Raw genomic sequence first — 21,957 nt, forward strand, 5'->3', positions numbered from 1 at the left:
TCCTGGGGCAAATGAAAGAAAAACAATGACTAAGGATAAGCAAAGCAGATACAGATTTTGTGTTTCTTACATTTAAGTCAATTGTATAGCCTTACTCATTTGTTTACAGATTAAAGGAGTAGTTCACCCACAAAATTACTTATTTTCCATCAATTACACACCCCATAAAGCCTTGAATTCATGGAGATTTTGATGACCGGGTCATCGGTCAATAGGAGACTCAGTAGGAGACTCTTTGAGTCTCCTACCAGAGACTCTGCCGGTAATCAAATAATTGGCTTAGGAATGTGACAAAAACAAAGAAATCGTACAATGTTTCCCGTAGGAGACACAAAGGAGACTGCGTCTCCTACCAAAACCGCTGCTGGTCATCAAATTATTGGCTTAGGAATGCCACATAAACAAAAAAATATCCATGAATTCAAGTCTCCATGGGGTGAGTAATCAATAGAAAAAAAGTCATTTTGGGGGTGAACTATCCCTTTAAGTGCTACATTTTGGTTGCATTTGGGAGAACTGCTGTTTTTATCTCAGACATTTGCATGTCTGAGTTTGTGTGAGCCTGAGAAATAACTTTCCCTTAGTCGGTCTATGATAATCTACAGTAAACCACACAAGGTTTCCACTCTCAATAGAAACCCCAGCGTGCGTTACCAGTAGTGGCCACCGGGTGTCGCCGTGACCACGACCCAACGTCATCCTACGACGACAGTACTAGTCCGACGCCACGTCATCTGATGCCTCGTCACCGCATAAACAACACAAAACATGGCGGCGTCCGTACGGGAGAAGCAGACAGGTTTGACAAAAACCCTATATTTCCTTCCATTCTCCTCTGTTCTTTGGCAGACCGACTTAATTTTCAGAGTGTAACGTTGTGATAATTCACCTCCAAACCCTAAAAGTGTGTCGACAGAGATGTAGAGAGTGGCATCATGCCTACAGCTAGCGTCTTCCTGTCAGTTAACTCCATTCAAAGTGTTTGTTATTATTAATTACTCCATGAATGGTGTTTTGTACAGCCACAAAAGCACTATAGCTGACTGTGAAACGCGTCTGAAATTAAACCTGTGGAATGGCATGTAGTATATTTGGTGGCTGTCAAGCGAAACACAAGCTAGGATTAGCTAAACAGTGACTGCTGGGGAGACGCCAAATAGCTCTGCTAATGTGGTTAGTAGTTTACACAGTAGTATACACACACACACAGTAGTCTACACAGTAGTATACTGTGTATATACAGTAGTTTACACAGTAGTATACTGTGTATATACAGTAGTTTACACAGATTACACACAGTAGTATACTGTGTGTACACATTAGTATACACACAGTACAGTTGTATACACACAGTAGTATACTCAGTAGTATACTCAGTAGTCTACACAGTAGTATACACAGTAAGTGTCAGTGGTGGAAAAAGTACTCTTTTTTTATTTTTTTTACTTAAGTAAAAGTATCAATACCTCAATGTAGAAATACTCTGTCTCTGTTACAAGTAAAAGTCCGGAATTAAAAATGTACTAGAGTAAAAGTATTGGTATCAAAATGTACTTAAAGAACCAAAAGTAGAAAGTACTCAGTAGGCAGAATGTCACGTTTCACAATTTTTCAAAGGTATAAAATGTCTAAAAAACGTTTGAAAATAGCAGATCTACTAGCTCACATATGCTACGCATTGTGAGCTTGTAGATCTGCTGTTTTCAAATGGCTGAATTAAATGTATATAGTGCTGAAGTGGGTAATGTATGCCCAAAAGTAGCGACTAGGCCACATAAGCACACACACAGGCTATTATCTTAAAAAATAAAATTGAAACATTTTACAACATACATTTCGTATGGGGGTGGGCCCCTGGCACAAAATACTAAAACAAAACAAATACATATTCATTTGGGGGTCCTTGACATAGAACCACTGGTTTAAACAACATTAGGAAGCAAGCCCAAATTAATAAGCAACTAACTACACTTTAGAAACAAGCCCAAAGACCACCGCAACTACCAATATTGACAAGAAACTTAATCCCAGTATAATATACTGGGATATATTTTCCTTCTATGCTGTTCTCTTCTCTCAGTAGGTATTGTGGTCCTGATGCTCATAAATGCAGGTTGAACTGCTACAGTCAACATTTGTCCCCAGCTAAATGATCGATCTTCACCGATTCACATTATTAGTTACATGTACAAGTAAATAATACAACTAGAGAACATACAAGAATGTATTAGTATTTTGATTAGAGTTATCTCCATACAGACCATTTGGGACCAAATGACAGACCATATCAGACATATCTAACAATAACAATGTTCTTCGAGTGGGGTCCCAGAGATATCTATATACCGTGGCCTAAAGCATATCGAATCAGGGGTCTGACACCTTGAAATGAAAATGGTTGAGAATCAATGGTTTAGATTAGAACACTGTTTCGAATAGACCACTTCTGTAAATGTAATATTCTAGCACTTAGTTAATAAGTGTGTGTGTGTGTGTGTGTGTGTGTGTGTGTGTGTGTGTGTGTGTGTGTGTGTGTGTGTGTGTGTGTGTGTGTGTGTGTGTGTGTGTGTGTGTGTGTGTGTGTGTGTGTGTGTGTGTGTGTGTGTGTGTGCATATCTTCAGCTGCTCTACGGCGCATGTTGAACTTAAATTCTCCTCCTCTGAAGAACACAGCATCTGAACCAGTATGGAAGGTAAGGATCACACTGTTATTCTTGACTTCTTGGAGCTTTACCAGTGTTACTTGTTGAAATGTATTTTTGTGGATAATAAATTGCTCATGTGATTTCATTCTTCAGAAAGTTTGGCTTGTACATGAGTGAAACTGAAATTCATCATGGCTTATACATTGGCAACAGTATTGGAAAATAAGAAAAAGAGGTTGCGTATCAACAATGGGTTCTCAGTGGAGTGCTAGACCCAAATTCAGTATACATATAAAAAAAAGGAATTAAAAAAATTCCAAAAAGGTAGCACATCCAAAAAAATTCAATTAAATGGAGTACTCACATTTCCACTTTCATTGAACGCTGATAAATTGGAAAATGTTCAGCAGTCTATTACTTTATTACATAGATAGATGTTATCATTACTGCTGTCAGAACAATTTTATTTCCTGCTGTGTGACCTTTGACCACTCTTAAATTCAGGTATTGATCTACGACCGGTTTGGACAGGATATCATCTCCCCTCTACTGTCTGTTAAAGAGCTCAGAGATATGGGCATCACACTGCACCTGTAAGAACGCACACACAAACACAGTCATACACACAAGAGTTTCCGCTAACTCTTTGGATGGCCAACCTGGCCCATATGATTCAAATTTAGCAGCCAAATGTGACGGCTATATTCAATTCATCTTTATTTCAGACTCAAGGTCCATATCAAATAAAACAACATCCATATGTAATACACGGCATGTTATTTATACTCCATTTCGCAAGGGTGCCGCTTGCCAAAAAAGAACAGATGTAGGCCTACAATCTAACAGCAGCCCATCTGTCTTTGTGCACAGTGACTAATTAAGCAACACTGTTTGATGACATTCTAACCAGGCCGCACGGCTAATTTGCATACGGTTTATTGACATTTGGAGCGATCCCCTGGTAACTCTGTGTTTAATGGCACAACGCTATGAACTATGATCTGTTAATTTTGGCAAACCACACCGTCATACTATGGAGAATTAAAATGGCTTCAGGAACACTTTTTGGGTTTCCATCTTGTTCAACTTTTACATACATAATTAGCTTGTTATGTTTACTGTTTCATGATGCCAAGGAAGCCACTTGCCTGCAATTTCTTCCAGGGTTTGCTCCAGCGCTCTCTCCATGTCATAGATGGAGTCCCAGTGCCTGTACATATCCGCTTGGAAGTTGGGGACTTTTTACAGATGATGAATGGTGTGATTTTGCGACATGTGGTATACAACTTTGAAATGTGATACGAGTGCATCTGAAGATGACTTCTTGGCTTAATCGTGGTGCTCCCCGGCCCATGTTGGTGGCTATCACACCCTTGGAAAATCCATGTGTCCTTTGTGTGACCATTGTGATTGTGTGTAGCAGGAGGGCAGTAGTAGTAGGCTACTCTGCATTCAGGAAGCCACATACTAACACACATTCACTGACAATTTGCCAGTCAATGTATGCTAATTGAAAACATGACTTTAATTAATGGTCATTTCAAATTTGACTCCTGCCAATGGCTGGTATATAGTAGCTAATGGAAACAAACACACACACACACACACACACACACACACACACACACACACACACACACACACACACACACACACACACACACACACACACACACACACACACACACACGTTGTCGAGTGGAAGCCTTGTACTTCCAAAAAGTTTACTTTTCTGGAACTTGGTCTCTCTAAAGTGTTTGTGTGTGTGTGTGTGTGTGTGTAGTTTACTCCATTCAGATAGAGAGCCTATCCCAGATGTTCCAGCCATCTACTTCATCATGCCAACAGAGGAGAATATTGACAGGATTTGTCAGGTAACAACACACACACACACACACACACACACACACACACACACACACACACACACACACACACACACACACACACACACACACACACACACACACACACACACACACACACACACACACACACACACACATACACACACACACACACACACACATATACACACACACACACAGAGAGAGAGAGAGAGAAACCAATGAACCATGATCCTTAATATACATAAATAAACTATACCTTATACAGGCAATCAGATACATATACTAGATACACATATGCACACACACAGATATGTCTGTCTCCGTACCTGTCTGTCTGTAGGACCTGCGGAATCAGCTGTATGAGTCCTACTATCTGAACTTCATCTCAGCCATCAGCCGCAGTAAACTAGAGGACATTGCTAGTGCTGCGCTAGCTGCAAATGCGGTTAACCAAGTTACCAAGGTTAGTAGTATTACTTCGTAAACTAGTGGACATCACCAGTGCAGCACTAGCTGTTAATAGACTATTAGACGCAATTAGTGCTTTTTATATAGCCACTGGTTTTCCTAGCAAAATCTCTGTATCCGCATCAACTACTTGACAGGCTTTTCTTTTACTGAGTATAAAGCTTGATCTGTCAGTGCGAAATGTGTAACTGTGTGACTTTAACATTGTCATTTGAAATATTTCCTCAAGAGGGGAGATGATAAAACAATTTATTCTGTGTGTGTGTGTGTGTGTGTTTGTTTGTTTGTGTGCCAGGTGTATGACCAGTATCTGAACTTCATCACTCTGGAAGACGACATGTTTATTCTCGCTCATCAGAACAAAGAGCTCATATCATACCATGGTGAGAGACACACACACACACACACACACACACACACACACACACACACACACACACACACACACACACACACACACACACACACACACACACACACACACACACACACACACACACACACACACACACACACACACACACACACACACACACACACACATTGAAGAACAATATATGTATATTTAGCTTATCATAGCTATGTGTGTGTGTGTGTGTGTAGCCATCAACAGGACAGACCTGGTGGACACAGACATGGAGGCCATCATGGACACCATCGTAGACAGTCTGTTCTGCTTCTTCGTCACTCTGGGTGAGCACCGTCCTCCTCTTCATCTCTCTCTTCCTCCCTACCTCCCTCTGCCTCCCTCTCCTATTTGCTGGTTCTTCTGTTGATTTTGGTGTTCATGTTAATGTCCACTAGGTGGCAGCAGATACCTCCACTCCTCCATAATCACACATACTTTTAACCACCTTATAAACCCTTAGTTAGTTGACCGGGGTCCTCCAGGGGCCTATTCAAGGCCCCCTTCTTTTTTTCAATGTACACAGAATATCTTGGCCGAAAATAGGCAGATTGTTAGCCCCAGAATATGGACGCTAGGGTTAATTTAAAATGGTTCATTTATTTATTGTACTTCAGGCCCCAGTGGGTTGTCACATGGGCACATGAGTCCTGCACGGGTCTAATTTTGACGACCCGCACCCACACCGCCCGTCAATAATCAGATCCGTAGACCCGACCCGTCACTATATCAAAATACAAACCAGACCCGCCCCGCCAGTCAAATAATGGAACCGTTGCCCGCCCCGTTACCCGTGATTACATGCAGTAAATAGCCTACAGACACTGTCACTCCATTTAAAAGTGTGTTAAAATGCTTTTAACACAAGCTGGCAGCCTTCAACAATAGCGGTACATTCAGTGGTCAGGTTAGTTCCGAAATCTGCACGTCAACTGAAGAACGGAGGAGCGAGCTTTCCATATATAGCCAAGCGCGAGAACGTGCATGCGTACGCAAGTGTCGTTTACATTGTCAGATTATTTTAATTTAAAGCTTGAACAGGATGTTCAATGTGTTTTTGTGAGTTAAGACAACTGACCGGCGTGCTCTATGCCGGTGTGTTGTGTTAAGTTACACAAGTGACGTTGTTTGGGTGGAAACAGTGCTGATTTTTCACAATAAAATGTTACCCACCGGCGTTTAGTTCAGTACCGCCCGTCCCCGTCCCGTCCCTGTGAACTTACAAAAGTATATTTTTCACCCGTTAGCACGGGTGCCCGTCGGATATCCGTGGGCACCCGGCCCGTTCAGAACTTTGAGTGAAAGAAACATTACATAAATCACAGCAACATGGTGGAAACCTTGCATGTCCAAAACCGTTCACTGTGATATTGATTGACAATATTGATTGTGAAACGATCTCTCCTGATGCAGTAAGACCCTCCCCTCTCGCGTTCCGTACAGTTTAAAGCAAATGATGTGTTTGTGTTTGTTCTCTACTATTAGAACCTGATTCAGTTTTATAGTTTACACGTTAACATAAGTTGAGATTATGGTACTGTATTTGAGACAGATAATCAAACAGCAAAATAAAATATAGAAAACACAAATGAACCATAAAGATCTGAAATATTAAAACGTGTGTTTGATGTTGTGTTGTGTAGGTGCGGTTCCAATTATCCGCTGTCCCAGGGGGAACGCATCAGAGATGGTGGCTGTGGTGAGTTAACCTGCTTTTCATATGAAAAGCAAGTTTGAGAACGGGAACGCATCTGTGTCATTTTAAATTTCTTTAGCTATTCAAAAATAGCAGATCTACAAGCTCGACATTTGTGCAAATCTTTGAATATATATATTTTTAAAACCATTTTTTTTTGCTTCTGGGGGGTCCCTGGAACAAAACATCTTGAGACACAAATTCAATCATACATACATTATTGCATTATTGTTGTGGTTCTCAAAGTTCCCAATGTGATGAAACCGATTCCGGTTCCTCCATGTTGGATCCGGTTCCTCCGGTTCTGGATCCCAACCCTATTAACACATTGACTGCCAGAGTTTATTCATAAGGTACTCACCCCTGTGCCAGCAATTTGCGTGTTTTTAATTTTTTTTGTTTTGTACATTTTCATTCAAATAAATTCTCTGATTGTGGTGTTAAGCACATACGACAGTTCCACCAGTAGAGAGCAGCAAATCCACACATTGATCACCTCGCTCGCCCCCTCCCAAACAGGCCCACGTCATATCCGGTCATTCACAGGATGTTATGTTTTCGACAATCCCTGATCCGCTGATCGGCCTGAAAACAATGTGATACACTACGACAATGACTGTTAGTCACCCGGACCAAAGACAATAGAAGTTGAGCTGTCCGTTCGTTTTTTATACCGTGTGAAAAACCTGGACGAAAATGACCGGAGAAAAACAATGTGACCCGGAAATGATTTTTTTTTTTTACATCCGGCTCCGGGTGAGTGTGACGTAAGTGGAAAACGAAAGTGCTGATGAGAAATAAACAGAGCCGTGCGATCACAGATTAAACAATGAAAATTCAAAAGAACGCATCAATGCGTTCTTTTGAATGCTGGCACGCAAGCGATGGATTTGAAAGAACGCATCGATGCGATCTTGGCAATCAATGTGTTAATGACGAGATTATAACCTAAATCAGTGAGTTTATAACATTAGTGTCAGTAAAACCTAATATTTGTGTGTGCAGAAGCTGGATAAGAAGCTGCGTGAGAACCTTCGTGATGCCAGGAACAGTCTGTTTACTGGAGACAACATCGCTGCCGGACAATTCAGGTGAGGAAGAGCAGGATTTACCTTTCTAGTGGCTTTAAAAACAGCAAGATGAAGTTATTCCTATTTTAGAGAAAAGAAGATATATAAGCACTATAATGAGAGCTTTTCTTTTATGTTTTTTTGTGAACAAGTCAGAGCACAAGACAAGTACAGGTGCAAGAAACTGTTAGAAATTCTCTTCCATAACCACTTAAACCCTATTCAATACTTTATCGTACAAATGTGTTGCGCAAAAGTAGCAGATCTACAAGCTCACAATGTGCCCCAATTACGTCTATAAGTACAATATTATTGTAAGGTAAATCCCTTCTTATTAACAGCTAAGGGAGATTTAGGAAATTCATTTAGAGGGACAAATTGACTTACTCCAATTAACCTTGTAGCCTAAGAACTGGCTATAGTTAGATAATCCCATTAGGAATTGAATTTAATGGTATCATTGGAAGGACAGGTTTTCTTGACTTTTTCTCTTTCATTGCTCCCACCCTGCATCCCTCCACTAGTTTCCAGAGACCTCTGTTTGTCCTGGCTGACAGGAACATTGACTTGGCCACGCCCCTACATCACACCTGGACCTATCAGGCACTGATCCATGACGTACTGGTGAGAATCTCCTGTCTGGCTCTCTGTCTGTCTGTCTGACTGTCTGTATATTTAACTCCAGTCCAATGATTTTGCTAATAGGCTTCAATGGCCAGCGGATAGAGGGTCAAAGATGGGAAAGCAAAGTGAGGAGGAAGTTGACTTAAACAGAGCTTAAGCTCAACCAATGTCGACAATCCCATCAAATGTAGTTGTCAAATAATAACATACTGATATGGTGAATAACTATGTGCTGTGAACTTCCGCTTACCAGACAGCTTCACCACCCATTCAGCCACGGCCTCCCAAAATAGTGGAGTTCGTTACTGTTTAACCACTTAAACCCTTACTTAGTTGACCGGGGTCTATACAAGCCCCCCTCCTTTTTTTCCTCTACACTAAATATCTTTGGCCGAAAATAGACAATCGACAAGCTCACAATGCGTCGCGCGTTGTGAGCTAGGCGTTGCATTTACAATTTTGTCCAGACTGTATCAGGTAGCATATATGACTTTAGTATAGCTTGCACCACATACCAGAAAGGCAAACTCTGTGCCCCTGGTTGTTGACGGGACAGTGAGACTCACAACCATCTGGTTTTATTCACACAGGAATCAAAAACAGCTAATGATGGAAAAATGTTTACAGAAAACCTTTTTAAAAGTCCTGGACCACAACAATGGGCCTGTGTGAAGCCATCTAGGGGCACATAGACTCTTCGATCTTTGTAAATTAAACTTGACTTGACCTCTGTTTTTGTTCCAAACATATCACACACGAGAAAGACTATGTTTAGCCTACTGCTTACTGTCGCACAAGAAAGCCTGCAGTTTATTCTCTACACTGTGTAATGATATTCACACGGCAAAGGGTGGACAAAGAATGGGTGTGTAATTTCAGTATAATTAATTCTACAGCGGGTCTAATATAGCATTTTAACCCATGTCAGTAGTGTGAAGACAGCTCATGATATACTGATGATCAAATAAGAATTACAAAGTAAAAATGTCCAATCACACTCAGTCTTGCTGGTTTAAATGTGACCCCTAATGAAACATAACAGCGGAGCAGCGCAGCATGAATTAACATAGGAATGGCCCTGGCAGCAGCATATCAATAGACCAGGTTTATTACCTGTTTAATACAAGGCTAGTCTCTCAAGCCGGGCTATCTCTTCCACAGTCTTCGAATTTTGAGAAGAGGAAGGAGTCATTTACTTTTTTAAGACCGGAACGATGTTCGACCAATCACGACGCGGTGCTCACCGACAAATATATTTTTGAATTTCCATTTCTGCTAAGCAGCTAGGTAGCTCGCCTTCAACTAATTCCTGTAGGACTTACTTACGCGACTGTACGGACAAAACAGAAGCTCATTTTCTGAGCTCCCGACTTTTAGGTGGAAGCATTTGGAAATTGTTGAAATTTTAAATCTCAGTTAATAAGATAAGAACAGTATTGAGAATGAGTTCAGGAAGAGACACTATGACACAAAAGACATACGAAAATGGAATTGTTTCATCTGTAACAGCTGTGCAGCGATGGTGAAGAAAGGGAACTTGGAACGACACTGTCTGAAATTGTAGCTATTTTTGAAAATGGTGAGAATGTCTTTGGACATTTTTTTATTGTTTGAAAATGTCTGCTTGTAATGACATGCCCAAAATAGGGTCACCAGGGTGAAAGTGGTTAAGGAACTGAAATCTAGACTAGCAACACAGCAGTCTGTTTTCACGAAGTCAGTGCAACCACTGCAGCCTCCTGTCATGTGTGCCACGTTTTCACCAAACACCAGAAATCATTTTAGGATGGTGAGGTATTCAAGGAGGCGTTTGTTCCTTTCAGCTGGCGAGGATTTGTTTTGGCCACGGTAAGAACAGAACTGACAACATCAACAGCCTTCAGTTGTCCAGTAGAACAGTGATGGAGATGTGAGGGGATTTCAGAGTACTTGGACACGCAGCTAAAAAAGGACATAAAATAAAATCCTGTGCGCGTTGCTCCCTCCAGCTGGACGAGGCAACAGACATTACTGATGCTGCCCAACTGTGCATCCTCATGATAGTAATTTCATGCTATCTTTCTACAGAACATCTTTTGCAGTTCAATATATTTATTCTGCAATGTCATATTGTCAAATACATCTTATTCATTCTGTCGTAATCGTGAATATTAAAACCATGTAGCCAACATTTGATTTGTATATGAAAAGGGGTAATTTGCTATAGTCAGTAAGTAAAGTAAGCTTTGCCGAGCCATGAGGCCCATATAAATATGGCAGGAGCCTATCTACTGTTTCTGTTGCATGAGGTGGCTTGATGTACAAGTACATCCCCCAGCCGTGATGTACAAGTACTCCCCTTGGACATGACGCTAGTATGTCGCAGGGACTTACCCCAATCTAACCCTTGATTCTGAGTGCCAAGTAGGGAGGCATTGGGTCTAATTTTTCTAGTCTTTGGTATGACCCGGCAGGGGAATCAAACCCCATCCTCTCAATCTCAGGGCAGACACTCTAACCACATACATTCTCATTGAGCATTGCCGGACAGGCAAATCTGTATTGCTGAATTCTGCTTTTCACTGATATGCACCTCGCCAGCCTTGGAAAAGGGCTCAGTGATCTTGTGCTCAAAAAGCTTGCCCACTCCTAAGCTACAGCAGATGAACAGAGGTCTCAGTTTGTTGATGTCATTGATGTTGTGACACAAGTGGTCTCATTGTTGACACGGGTGGTCTGATGTCTCTCCAGGGAACATAGATCTGTCATACTGGACACACACCCCAGAGAATACAGATCTGCTTCAGAGAGAGAGGGATAGTTTACTGGCATCAGTGTGAGAAAAAATTTGGATATTTTGCTGCTCCTTGCATTTCAAGAGGCTGGTTAGGGCTTGCATTAAGGGGTAACGCTGATATTTAGACTCACATTAAGGTTAAAGTAAATGTGCAGGTTAAAGGGATATTTCACTTTAAAGAAAATGTTGGGGCATTTTATCATCGTCTCAGGCTTTTGTGAACACCCAAGACAGTTTTTAAGTTGCTCGATTCAGTATTTAGATATTTGATATTCATTTTATCAGACACGCCCCATTGCAACTTCAAACCCTTTTCTTTCTTTTAACCATGATAGATTCATCAAGAACACCCGTCCTTGGTTCTGGTGACTCATACTGCCCTCCTAATACGTGACGGGGCCATGTTTTTTCGATTACTTTTTTCATTTATTTTATTTGATCTTTTATTGTATTACATTTTTTAATTTTCCAAATCTTTTTACCAGAACCAAGAACGGGTGTTCTTGATTAATCTATCATGGTTGAAATGGAGTTTGAAGTTACAATGGGTTAGTATAGGAAGGGGGCGTGTCTGATAAAATAAATATCAAATATCTAAATACGGAATCAAGCAACTTAAAAACTGTGTGGGGTGTTCACGAAAGCCTGAGTAGACGATGACATTTTTTAAAGTGAATATCCCTTTAACCATACAGTGGTAATGGATAGAGGTTAGGATGGTGTGCCGTGAGTCCAGGTGTGCCTTGGGATTTCGTAGCAACCACACATTATTGTTGCAATATACAGTGTACAGTATATTTCTTTCTTTATTTCTTACACACTTATCCTAAAAATATATACATTTTAAACATTTTATTTGACAAGAGTAAATAAAAAACATTTACAGAGTAATAAGAGTTATAACACTCGCCCTGTGGTGTGCCTTGGCTTGGGCACAAAAGGTTTGAAAACCACAGAGTTAGGGTGGTCTTGCACTCTTGCACAAGTACTGTACAAGAGTGTGTGTGTGTGTGTGCGTGCGTGCGTGTGTGTGAAAGAGAGAGACAGTGAAAGATTATGTGTCTCAGGAGATGTAGGTGATCATTGCTTGTGGGTCAGAATGTACCCTTCAAGGGTGGACATTTTGACACATGCAGTCATGCACACCTGTTTGCTATCATAATGTATATAGCAGATACAGCAGCCCGTTGACTGTGTGTGTGTGTGTGTGAATACAATTCCTGTACATTCCTGCGGGGCTTACCTGTCTAGGAATGATCAAGTTAAATTCCCCTGAGAAACACACACTGGATAAACCACTCCCCACTTGTGTGTGTGTGTGTGTGTGTGTGTGTGTGTGTGTGTGTGTGTGTGTGTGTGTGTGTGTGTGTGTGTGTGTGTGTGTGTGTGTGTGTGTGTGTGTGTGTGTGTCCTCTCCTAAATTAGTTCCATATTTAACAGTGAAAGTGTATCTTCTACTTGACTCTAGTTGCAACAGAAATAGATAGTAAAATGTTTAAGGTTTAGGTATTGGTGGTAAAATCATGTTGATATGAAATCTAGACCTGACCTCTGACCTCTAAAACTACAGTTATTTTACTCTAACCCATGAAGACCTGAGGCCGATTCTACAAATGCCTTCTAAACCAGTAACAAATAAAAAATATATACATTCAGTATTTTAAATAATCTTAGTTAATAGGCCTATATGATACAAAAATAAATAGGTCACTTTTAGTGGCTGTTAAAACCATGAACACTAATGAATAACAATTCACTAAAGATATCCAAGAAAATAATCCTTCAATGCATCATCTTTCTATTAGACAGATGTGGAGGAGGACAAATGTGGAGGAGGAATAATAGAGACGAGCTGGGAGTTTTCAAAGTTGTCGAGTGATAAAGAATGGCTGCTTTGGTCAAGGGAACCCTTGTTCTCCACATAGTTCTCAAAAGACATTTACCTTAGTTCCTACTGAGAGAAACTCACCCTGCTCAGAATCTGGTACTACACAGCAAAATCCTCAGTGTTCATTTATTCATTTGTAACTCTGAGAATGTACAAATTTTATATTGTTCTTTGATTCGAAACTGAACATTAAAAACGATTCCTTTCACTAACACAGTCTAGGCCAAGAGCAAATTAGTTTCACGCTGGCAGATTTGTCAGATTCCCTGGCTAGTGTAGGCCCACTCACTTGTGAAAAGTTGTGTTTTGCCATAAAACTATTTATTACCATATAAACACTGAATCATTTAAGGCTTAAATAATGTGTTTACACTTTAAGCCATGCTCTTAATTCTGGACCCCCCCCCCCTGTCTGTCTGTCTGTCTGTCTGGCTATCTCTCCCTCTGAGTGACTGTCTGTCTCTCTCTCCCCCTCACTGTCTGTCTCTGTCTCTCTGTCTCTCTCTCTCTCTGTCGCTGGTTTGCTTCCAGTTGACATCCATATATCAGTGATTCTGAACGCAGCTCTTAAAGAGACATGGAACATTCAGTAGTAGTTCTATCATAATGTTATGACCTCTAATGATGACATTTGACATATAACCCTTCAATTACAGATATTAATGATGCATTAGTGACCGGTAAATCACCAAGTAATATAAAAGAGATTAATAACCTGTTATTATATAACTGGTACTGAATATAATACAAGCACAAATAGGTACTCTTACCAGTAAATGTATTGAAATAAACAGTTATATGAGTGTTGGATAACGGTGACGTTCTAAAGTTATTGTAGAACAATAACTTGTTATTACATCTGTTTTACTGATATATTAGCTTGTCATTTCTCTGTTTTCACTGGCCTGCAATTTACAGTGTTACTTTTAACCACTTTTGACTTGGTATTTTGGGCATGTCATTATAGGCATAAAATAGGCTCGCTTTAAGGTCCTTACACAAAGGGATTTGTATGTTTGATCAATTCACCGAAAATATCTAAATTTTTCGAAGTGGTGTTGAGTTTTTCCATTTTAAAATACAGGACATACATAGACACAGAAAAACAATACAATATACGCAATACAACAAAACAAACCCTAACATGTGCCCACCCAGTCTCATACCAGCCCTGAGGGGAGAATAGATTGTATAGTGAATTTTACGCAGCGATAAAGCGACGACAATATGAATAGTTTGATGCGAAATGTCCGCCGACACATTATTGTTATCGTTTATGCGTCACGCTCACAGCGTGTAAAGACCGTTATATCGGTAGCACAGCCCGTACTTCTATTCTTAGAAGCCTCAGTCAGTGAGTCACAGCTGAGGTTGTTGTGTTGCGTTGGTCTGGATCCTCATGCAGGGTTCCTGCCAGGTAACACGGCTGACGCCAAGCTCTCTCCTCTTTCCTATAAATATGTCAGAATCTGAACTGGGTCCGTCTGCCACCACCCGGCAGAACACCGACTGGTTTCAGTCAACGTGGTGGTTGGTCGCTCTTGACAACAGAGATATTATGATCTGATGTTTGGTGAAGAGAAGCCATTTCCTGTCATAAGTTGTTAGTGTTAGTGACGATGTAAGAAGTCAAACAGAGACTGCACTGGGAGCGCACATAGACAGACAGACAGACAGACAGACAGTCATGCAGAGAGACAGGCAGGTAGGCAGTACTGACAGGCATAAATGCAGCGCAAGTCCCTGCTGTGATGGACAGACAGACAGACAGACAGACAGGCAGTAGACACCTAAATAAACATATTATTGATGGGACCAACTCCATATCAATGCTTGTGATTTGCTTCCATGTCGTCGTAGCTGTACAGTAGCATTAAGATTTCCATTCACTGTGACAAAACGAACTAATTATCTTTTTATTGGAGAATAAGAATTGTAACATTCTGGACAGTACTCCATAGATTCTTCTTTCTTTTCTTTTTCTTTTTTTTAACAAGACATTGACATAAAATAAAACAAAACACAATACCACACAATAAAAATAAAATGACATTAAACACAAAAAAACAGAGCAAACAACAGACAAATAAAATCACTTAAGAATACCCCCACCTAGAATCCTTAACAGTTTAATATAAAACATGTTTGGTGTGCTACTGTATAATCCTTAACAGTTTAATATAAAGCCTTTTTATTTGTAGTAGAACCCTCAACAGCCAATTACAGAACCTTTTTATGTGTACTAGAAACAGTTATAAAACCCTTTTTATATGTGCTAGGTTTAATAGAATCCTGAACTGTTCACCTAAAACGTTTTATGTGACACATAGAACCGTTTTAGGTGTACTAGAACCCCAAACAGTTCCTTACATAACCTTTTTACGTGTACTAAATTCCTGTAACTATTCCATAAAACTAGAGTACTAGACCCTTTTTAATGAAAAGAGAGATGAACTGTGGTTTTGCACAGTAATGGAACTTCATAAAGCCTCTTTGTTTTACCTGCTGGGTTTCGTAGAATCGGATCAGAGTAAAATAAAAGTTTTATTAGATCCCGTCAAAACTCCAGCATGCCAGCAATCAAGATTTTGACACAAGACCTGTTTTATTTTCTGTCATCTGCCATCTGTCTGGCTTTGGTTAGAGCAGGTCTGGAGAGCCCACACGGTATAAGTCAACCAATGAGGTCATGCTGTCTCCAGAGCACTGGTGTTCTTGTTTAATGCATTGAACAGATCAGCCCTGGTTCTAATAATAATACTAATAATATTAATGTAGTCTGTAGTTCCAGTAGCCGGTAAGACAGTGACAAATCACTCTGGTTTGTAAGAGCATGTCTTTATAGTGAGCTATTGCACTACTGCAGTATCTAGCCGGTTTTCTTGCTGACCACACAATTTGATTGTTTTGCTGTGTGTGCGTGTGTGCTCGTTCCAGGACTTCCACCTGAACAGGGTGACCATGGAGGAGGGGGCGGGGTCAGAGGCATCGCCTTCAGGAGCCAGACCCAAGAAGAAGAACAGGAAGACCTTAGACCTCACAGCAGCCGATAAGTTCTGGCAGAACCACAAAGGAAGGTGTGTGGAACCGTTTCTCTATGAAGAGATTAGGCCTGTGACAATTGATACGTAGTCGCCTGATCACAATTATTTTTGCATAATCGCCATAATCGTTTTCATGTTGACAAATATGTGTGTGTGTGTGTCAGTCCATTTCCAGAGGTAGCGGAGTCTGTCCAGGTGGAGTTGGACTCATACAGAGCACAGGAGGATGACGTCAAAAGACTTAAGAGCATCATGGTGAGACACACACACACACACACACACACACACACACACACACACACACACACACACACACACACACACACACACACACACACGCACTGATGCAAGTAGTCCCTGTTGAGCACCGACGAGCCCTTCTACTTTCTGCTGGCTGAAGCGCGCAGGACTTCTCTTTGCCTATATGATTAATTCAGTGTCTCACTGACATACTCATTAACTATCTGACTCTCCCTCTGATTGTCCTGTCTGTCTGTCTGTCTGTCTGTCTGTCTGTCTGTCTGTCTGTTTGTCTGTCTGTCTGTCCAGGGTTTGGAGGGTGAGGATGAGGGAGCCATCAGCATGCTGTCTGACAACACAGCTAAACTCACCTCTGCAATGAGGTACACACACACACACACACACACACACACACACACACACACACACACACACACACACACACACACACACACACAGCTGGTCTGTGACATCAGCAATACACCGAAATGGATCCATCACACGCTAGACTTAGAGATCAACTCTCTCTTCTTCTCCTCAGTTCTCTCCCTGAGCTCCTAGAGAAGAAGAGGCTGATTGACCTGCATACTAACGTAGCTACAGCAGTTCTGGACCACATCAAGGTAAGGGCATCACATACATAAGTGATCAGCAATGTGTGTACTGGTCATTAACCACGTAACCCATTCAATCCGGGAACGCATCTGTGTCACTTTAGATGCCATTCAAAAATCAAAAATAGCAGATATACAAGCTCATAGCCCGGCACCGAGTGCTGCGCTATGAGCTTGTAGATCTGCTATTTATTAATTTTTATCGTGAAAATGTGTGCAAATCTTTGAATGTTTTTTAAAGTGAACATTTGAAAGAAAAAAAAAAGAATTGTTCCAGGGACCCCCAGAAGCAAAGGTTTGAATTACAAATGTTCACTTAAAAATAATTATATTCAAAGATTTGCACACATTTTCACGATTTCTTTTTCAAAAATAGCAGATCTACAAGCTCATAGCGCTATGAGCTTGTACTGTATATCTGCTATTTTTGAATAGCCGAAGAAATCTAAAGTGACACAGATGCGTTCTCGGATTGTGGGGAAAGCTTTCGCTGAAAATAGCGGATCGACAGCGCGACGCGTCCTGAGCTTGCCGATCGGCTATTTTCAGCGAAAGCTGTCCTTACAATAACAGGAAACAGAAAATACACTAGTATAGAGCCCTGAGGAACTTCTGTCAACCATATGGGATTGAAGTGGTGAAGGCCAGTTTATCGTTGCTACGGCGGCTTGTGTCTGCAGACTTGCACACGTTCAGGAGCAACAGCAACACAGGCTGCATAGTCTAATTACCTTCTCCCAGACCAGGGGTTCTCAACCTGTGGGTCAGGACCCCCAGGGGGCTCCCCACATGGTTTTGGGGGGTCCCCAGATGACAGTGAAGCGACAATTTAAGGACTTTTAAGACATTTTTAGTACCTTTTAAAAAAAATACGATTACAGCATCAAAAGTAATCCAAATTGTCAAATAATATAAGAAAGAGGCAAAAAGTTTGAAAATAGTAGATCTACAAGCTCACAACGCCTTGCGTTGCGAGGTGTTTTGAGCTTGTAGATCTGCTATTTTCACAATATTTATCTGGGGGATCAAGTTCAAATATGACTATTTTGGGGGGTCACGGCCTGAAAAGGTTGAGAACCACTGTCCCAGACAACTGAAGGATTTGTGAGTTCTACTGTCCTAGTTGACTCTATCTTGCGTCAGTTATTTCTGAACATTCCTGTTATTCTCAAAGTCCTTCCACAGATGAGATGTCTTCTTTATTTAGGTTTTCATTCTTTTCAGCTTGTATTCCATTTTAACAAACCTGCCAAGGAACTTACATTTAATTTCAAGTCCGTTTTTGGTCACATAATAATACAGCAGGTAGTGACCAAATGTGGTCATCGCATTTGGGATGCACGCGGATGTCCCCGTGGACATGAGATGGTGGCGAAATTTACAACAAAGATGTAGCTTTTTTGTGTGTTTTGGAAGCAACAAGCAAGCATAATTTCGAGTAAACGAAAAGAGATAATAGGTGTGTGTGTGTGTGTGTGTGTGTGTGTGTGTGTGTTTTCGTGTGTGTTTTTACAGAGTCGAAAGTTGGATGTGTACTTTGAGTATGAGGAGAAGCTGATGAGTAAAACTACTTTAGATAAATCACTTCTGGATGTTATCAGTGACCCTGATGGTAAGATCCTGTCTGTCTGTCTATTTGTCTACCTGTAACTACACTGGAAATTAAAACATATTCCCACTTCACATTTCTGTTTCATCTTACACATGCGCGCACACGCACACACACACACACACACACACACACACACACACACACACACACACACACACACACACACACACACACAATGTTACGTACATAAACACTCATACTCATGCAGTAAGGAGTTCCAGATGCGCGCGCGCACACACACACACACACACACACACACACACACACACACACACACACACACACAGGATCACAATAGAAAGAAGCTCTTGTTTTTTTTGTATTGTATCATTTTGATAGATATGTACAAATATATACTATGTTCACGTATATGCATTTTTTACAATAAAACGTCAATCAAATACACACACAGAAACACCTTCTATGCCTGTCTGTCTGTCTGTGTCTGTCTGTCTGTCTGTCTGTCTGTCTGTCTGTCTGTCTGTCTCTCTCTCTCTCTCTCTCTCTCTCTGTCTCTCCATCTATGTTATATCAATGTAATCTGTGTTGTCTCCTTTCTGCAGAAGTTTTCAGTTAGATATTTGGGGTACGTTTAATGTAATCCACATGGCTTAACAGAGGGGAGGTGTCAGCAGAGTTCACAACCCTGATCAGATAACATTTAAAGCATTTAAAGGTGAAACGAAAATTAAACGCACCTTGACCTGACCTGGATTCAGTTGTAAGCACCAATGAGCATTTGCAGTATATCTTAGACACACACACACACACACACACACACACACACACACACACACACACACACACACACACACACACACACACACACACACACACACACACACACACACAGAGATTCAAACTTACTATGTAGTGTACTTAAGTGTATGTATCTATGTATGTTTATGTACTGTGTGTGTGTGTGTGTGTGTCTCAGCTGGAACTCCAGAAGACAAGATGAGGCTGTTTCTCATTTACTACATCACATCACAACAGGCACCCTCTGAGGTAAGTGTGTGTGGACCTTGGTTCACTCTGGGGTTGTGTGGGGTCATATTTCATGCTAGACTTCCATGCATGCGTCTCTCTCTCTCTGTCTCTGTCTCTGTCTCTCTCTCTCTCTCATGAGAGTACTAGAAACATTAGAGAGATGGGTGAGGAGTGTTGAAAAGCCTCATTGTGTTTGGGAGAGCCTCTCAACCAGGCTTTGATATCTGCTCCAAGGGCTATTAGGACCTCCTCTCCTGTCCTCTCCTCTCTCCTCTCCTCTCAAAGAGACAAACTCTTGTTTAACCTTCTCTTGACTCTTTCTTCTGTCTCTGTATATTATTATACTGCTGGCCTCCCATTCACAGTGATGGCTTGTGTCAGAGATGTATAGAAACAGATGCTGTGTGTGTGTGTGTGTGTGTGTGTGTGTGTGTGTGGTGTGAGCGTTAACAGGTTAACTATGTGTTTATAGTCTCGGGGAATTGAATGTGTCGCCATCCTTAACTGGAAGAAGTGCATAAATTATGATTTAATAAAGTGTGTGTGTGTGTGTGTGACAGGAAGAGGGGGAGGTAGAAAGAAAGAAAGAAGGGAATATTGAGAGAGGTCTGATGGGCATTGAGCTAAGGAATTCATAGAGAGAGATTCTGACTTGGTATGTAAGGGCTGTAAGAGAGCTAAATGTACAAAGAAGAGGATAGACAGAGCAATGGATCGATAGATCCATAGGCACAAGACAGAACCATAATGTCTACAGCAGTGGTTCTCAAACTTTGAGAAAACTCCCTCTCATCTGTCCTGCTCTACTCTCTATCTCTCCTACCTACACTGTTTCCTTCTCAGATGTCCCACTGTCTCTCTCCTACGCTGTCTCCCTCTTAGCTTTCTTACCTTCTGTTTCTCCTACATTGTTTCCCTCTTCACAGTGGTGGAAAGTAACTAAGTACATTTACTTAAGTAGTGTACTTAAGTACAATTTTGAGGTACTTTTACTTTACTGGAGTATTTCTAATTGTCTATACTTTTACTTCTACTCCACTACATCTCAGAGGCAAATATTGTACTTTTACTCCACTACAATTATTTGAAAACTTTAGTTTCTAGTTACTTTGCATATATAAATTATTACATTATAAAACATACATTAACCACTTTAGCCTTATTTTATACATAGGCTATTTGAAAATAGCCGATCTACAAGCTCACAACGCGTCTCTATAGTATAGAGACGCGTTGTGAGCTTGTAGATCTGCTATTTTCAAGCATTTTAGTACTTTTACTTTTGGTACTTTAAGTACATTTTGATACGTCTGTACTTTTACTCAAGTAAATTTTGAATTCCGGACTTTTACTTGTAACAGAGTACTTCTACATTGCAGTATTGATTATTTAACTTTTTCCACCACTGCCTCTTCAGATTCCCAACTTTACTCCATAAGGAGAAAAAAATATATTGTTTGAAGAAAGTGAACTGTACTCTCTCCTTTAAAACAAATACATTAAATTGTCTGCAGGTGTTTTGGAAAACTGAAGCCAACATGTTTATTTGTGGCCAGTGTTAATAGCTAAGATTTACTCATTATGAGTAATGTCCCCCTGTGTCAGTGTTGTGTCGTCAAGACTCATCATTACTGGCAGAGTGAACATGGTTCCAGGTATTTTTCTGGTGATTTGTACAGGAAAGTTTCATCAGTGATGCACTGCCAGGACAACAGCATGTAACCAAACCACCAAAACCAATAAAGACGATCAAATACGCCCTATTTTTGGACCCTGATCAAAAAGTGTGGTGTGGCTCTGGTCTGGTGTGGCTCTGGTCTGGACCGGCGTGTCTAAAGCAAATTGTTGGTGCCAGTACTTGCAGGGTTTTTCCATTACGCTCCGACAGTGTGTCTTCACAAATCAACAGGATGAATGTGACTCGTTGTGCTCAAATGGCTGTGATGGTGTTGGAAACACATTTAGGGCACAGGGATAACATTTGGCTTTGACTGAAAGCTACAAATCGCACCTTTTCCTGCAGTGCAAGATTGT

The 21,957-nt window shown here is 40.9% G+C and overlaps 1 protein-coding gene across 1 annotated transcript in view; it reads left to right on the forward strand.

The window, feature by feature from the left end:
- Nucleotides 1-733: 733 nt before the first annotated feature.
- Nucleotides 734-21,957, forward strand: part of scfd1 (sec1 family domain containing 1) — a 40,549-nt gene continuing 19,325 nt past the window's right edge. The window contains exons 1-16 of the mRNA XM_080413796.1: nt 734-799; nt 2,623-2,693; nt 3,150-3,238; nt 4,429-4,519; nt 4,836-4,958; nt 5,259-5,346; nt 5,567-5,656; nt 7,013-7,068; nt 8,071-8,156; nt 8,660-8,759; nt 16,361-16,500; nt 16,632-16,722; nt 17,017-17,090; nt 17,249-17,330; nt 18,837-18,933; nt 19,871-19,941. Coding sequence (XP_080269922.1) covers nt 769-799; nt 2,623-2,693; nt 3,150-3,238; nt 4,429-4,519; nt 4,836-4,958; nt 5,259-5,346; nt 5,567-5,656; nt 7,013-7,068; nt 8,071-8,156; nt 8,660-8,759; nt 16,361-16,500; nt 16,632-16,722; nt 17,017-17,090; nt 17,249-17,330; nt 18,837-18,933; nt 19,871-19,941 — 1,380 coding nt within the window. The 5' untranslated portion in view covers nt 734-768. The remainder of the gene's footprint in view (nt 800-2,622; nt 2,694-3,149; nt 3,239-4,428; nt 4,520-4,835; nt 4,959-5,258; nt 5,347-5,566; nt 5,657-7,012; nt 7,069-8,070; nt 8,157-8,659; nt 8,760-16,360; nt 16,501-16,631; nt 16,723-17,016; nt 17,091-17,248; nt 17,331-18,836; nt 18,934-19,870; nt 19,942-21,957) is intronic.

This window comes from Gymnoscopelus braueri, assembly GCF_963280865.1.
Source record: "Gymnoscopelus braueri genome assembly, chromosome: 19".
NCBI classification, from domain to species: Eukaryota; Metazoa; Chordata; class Actinopteri; order Myctophiformes; family Myctophidae; genus Gymnoscopelus; species Gymnoscopelus braueri.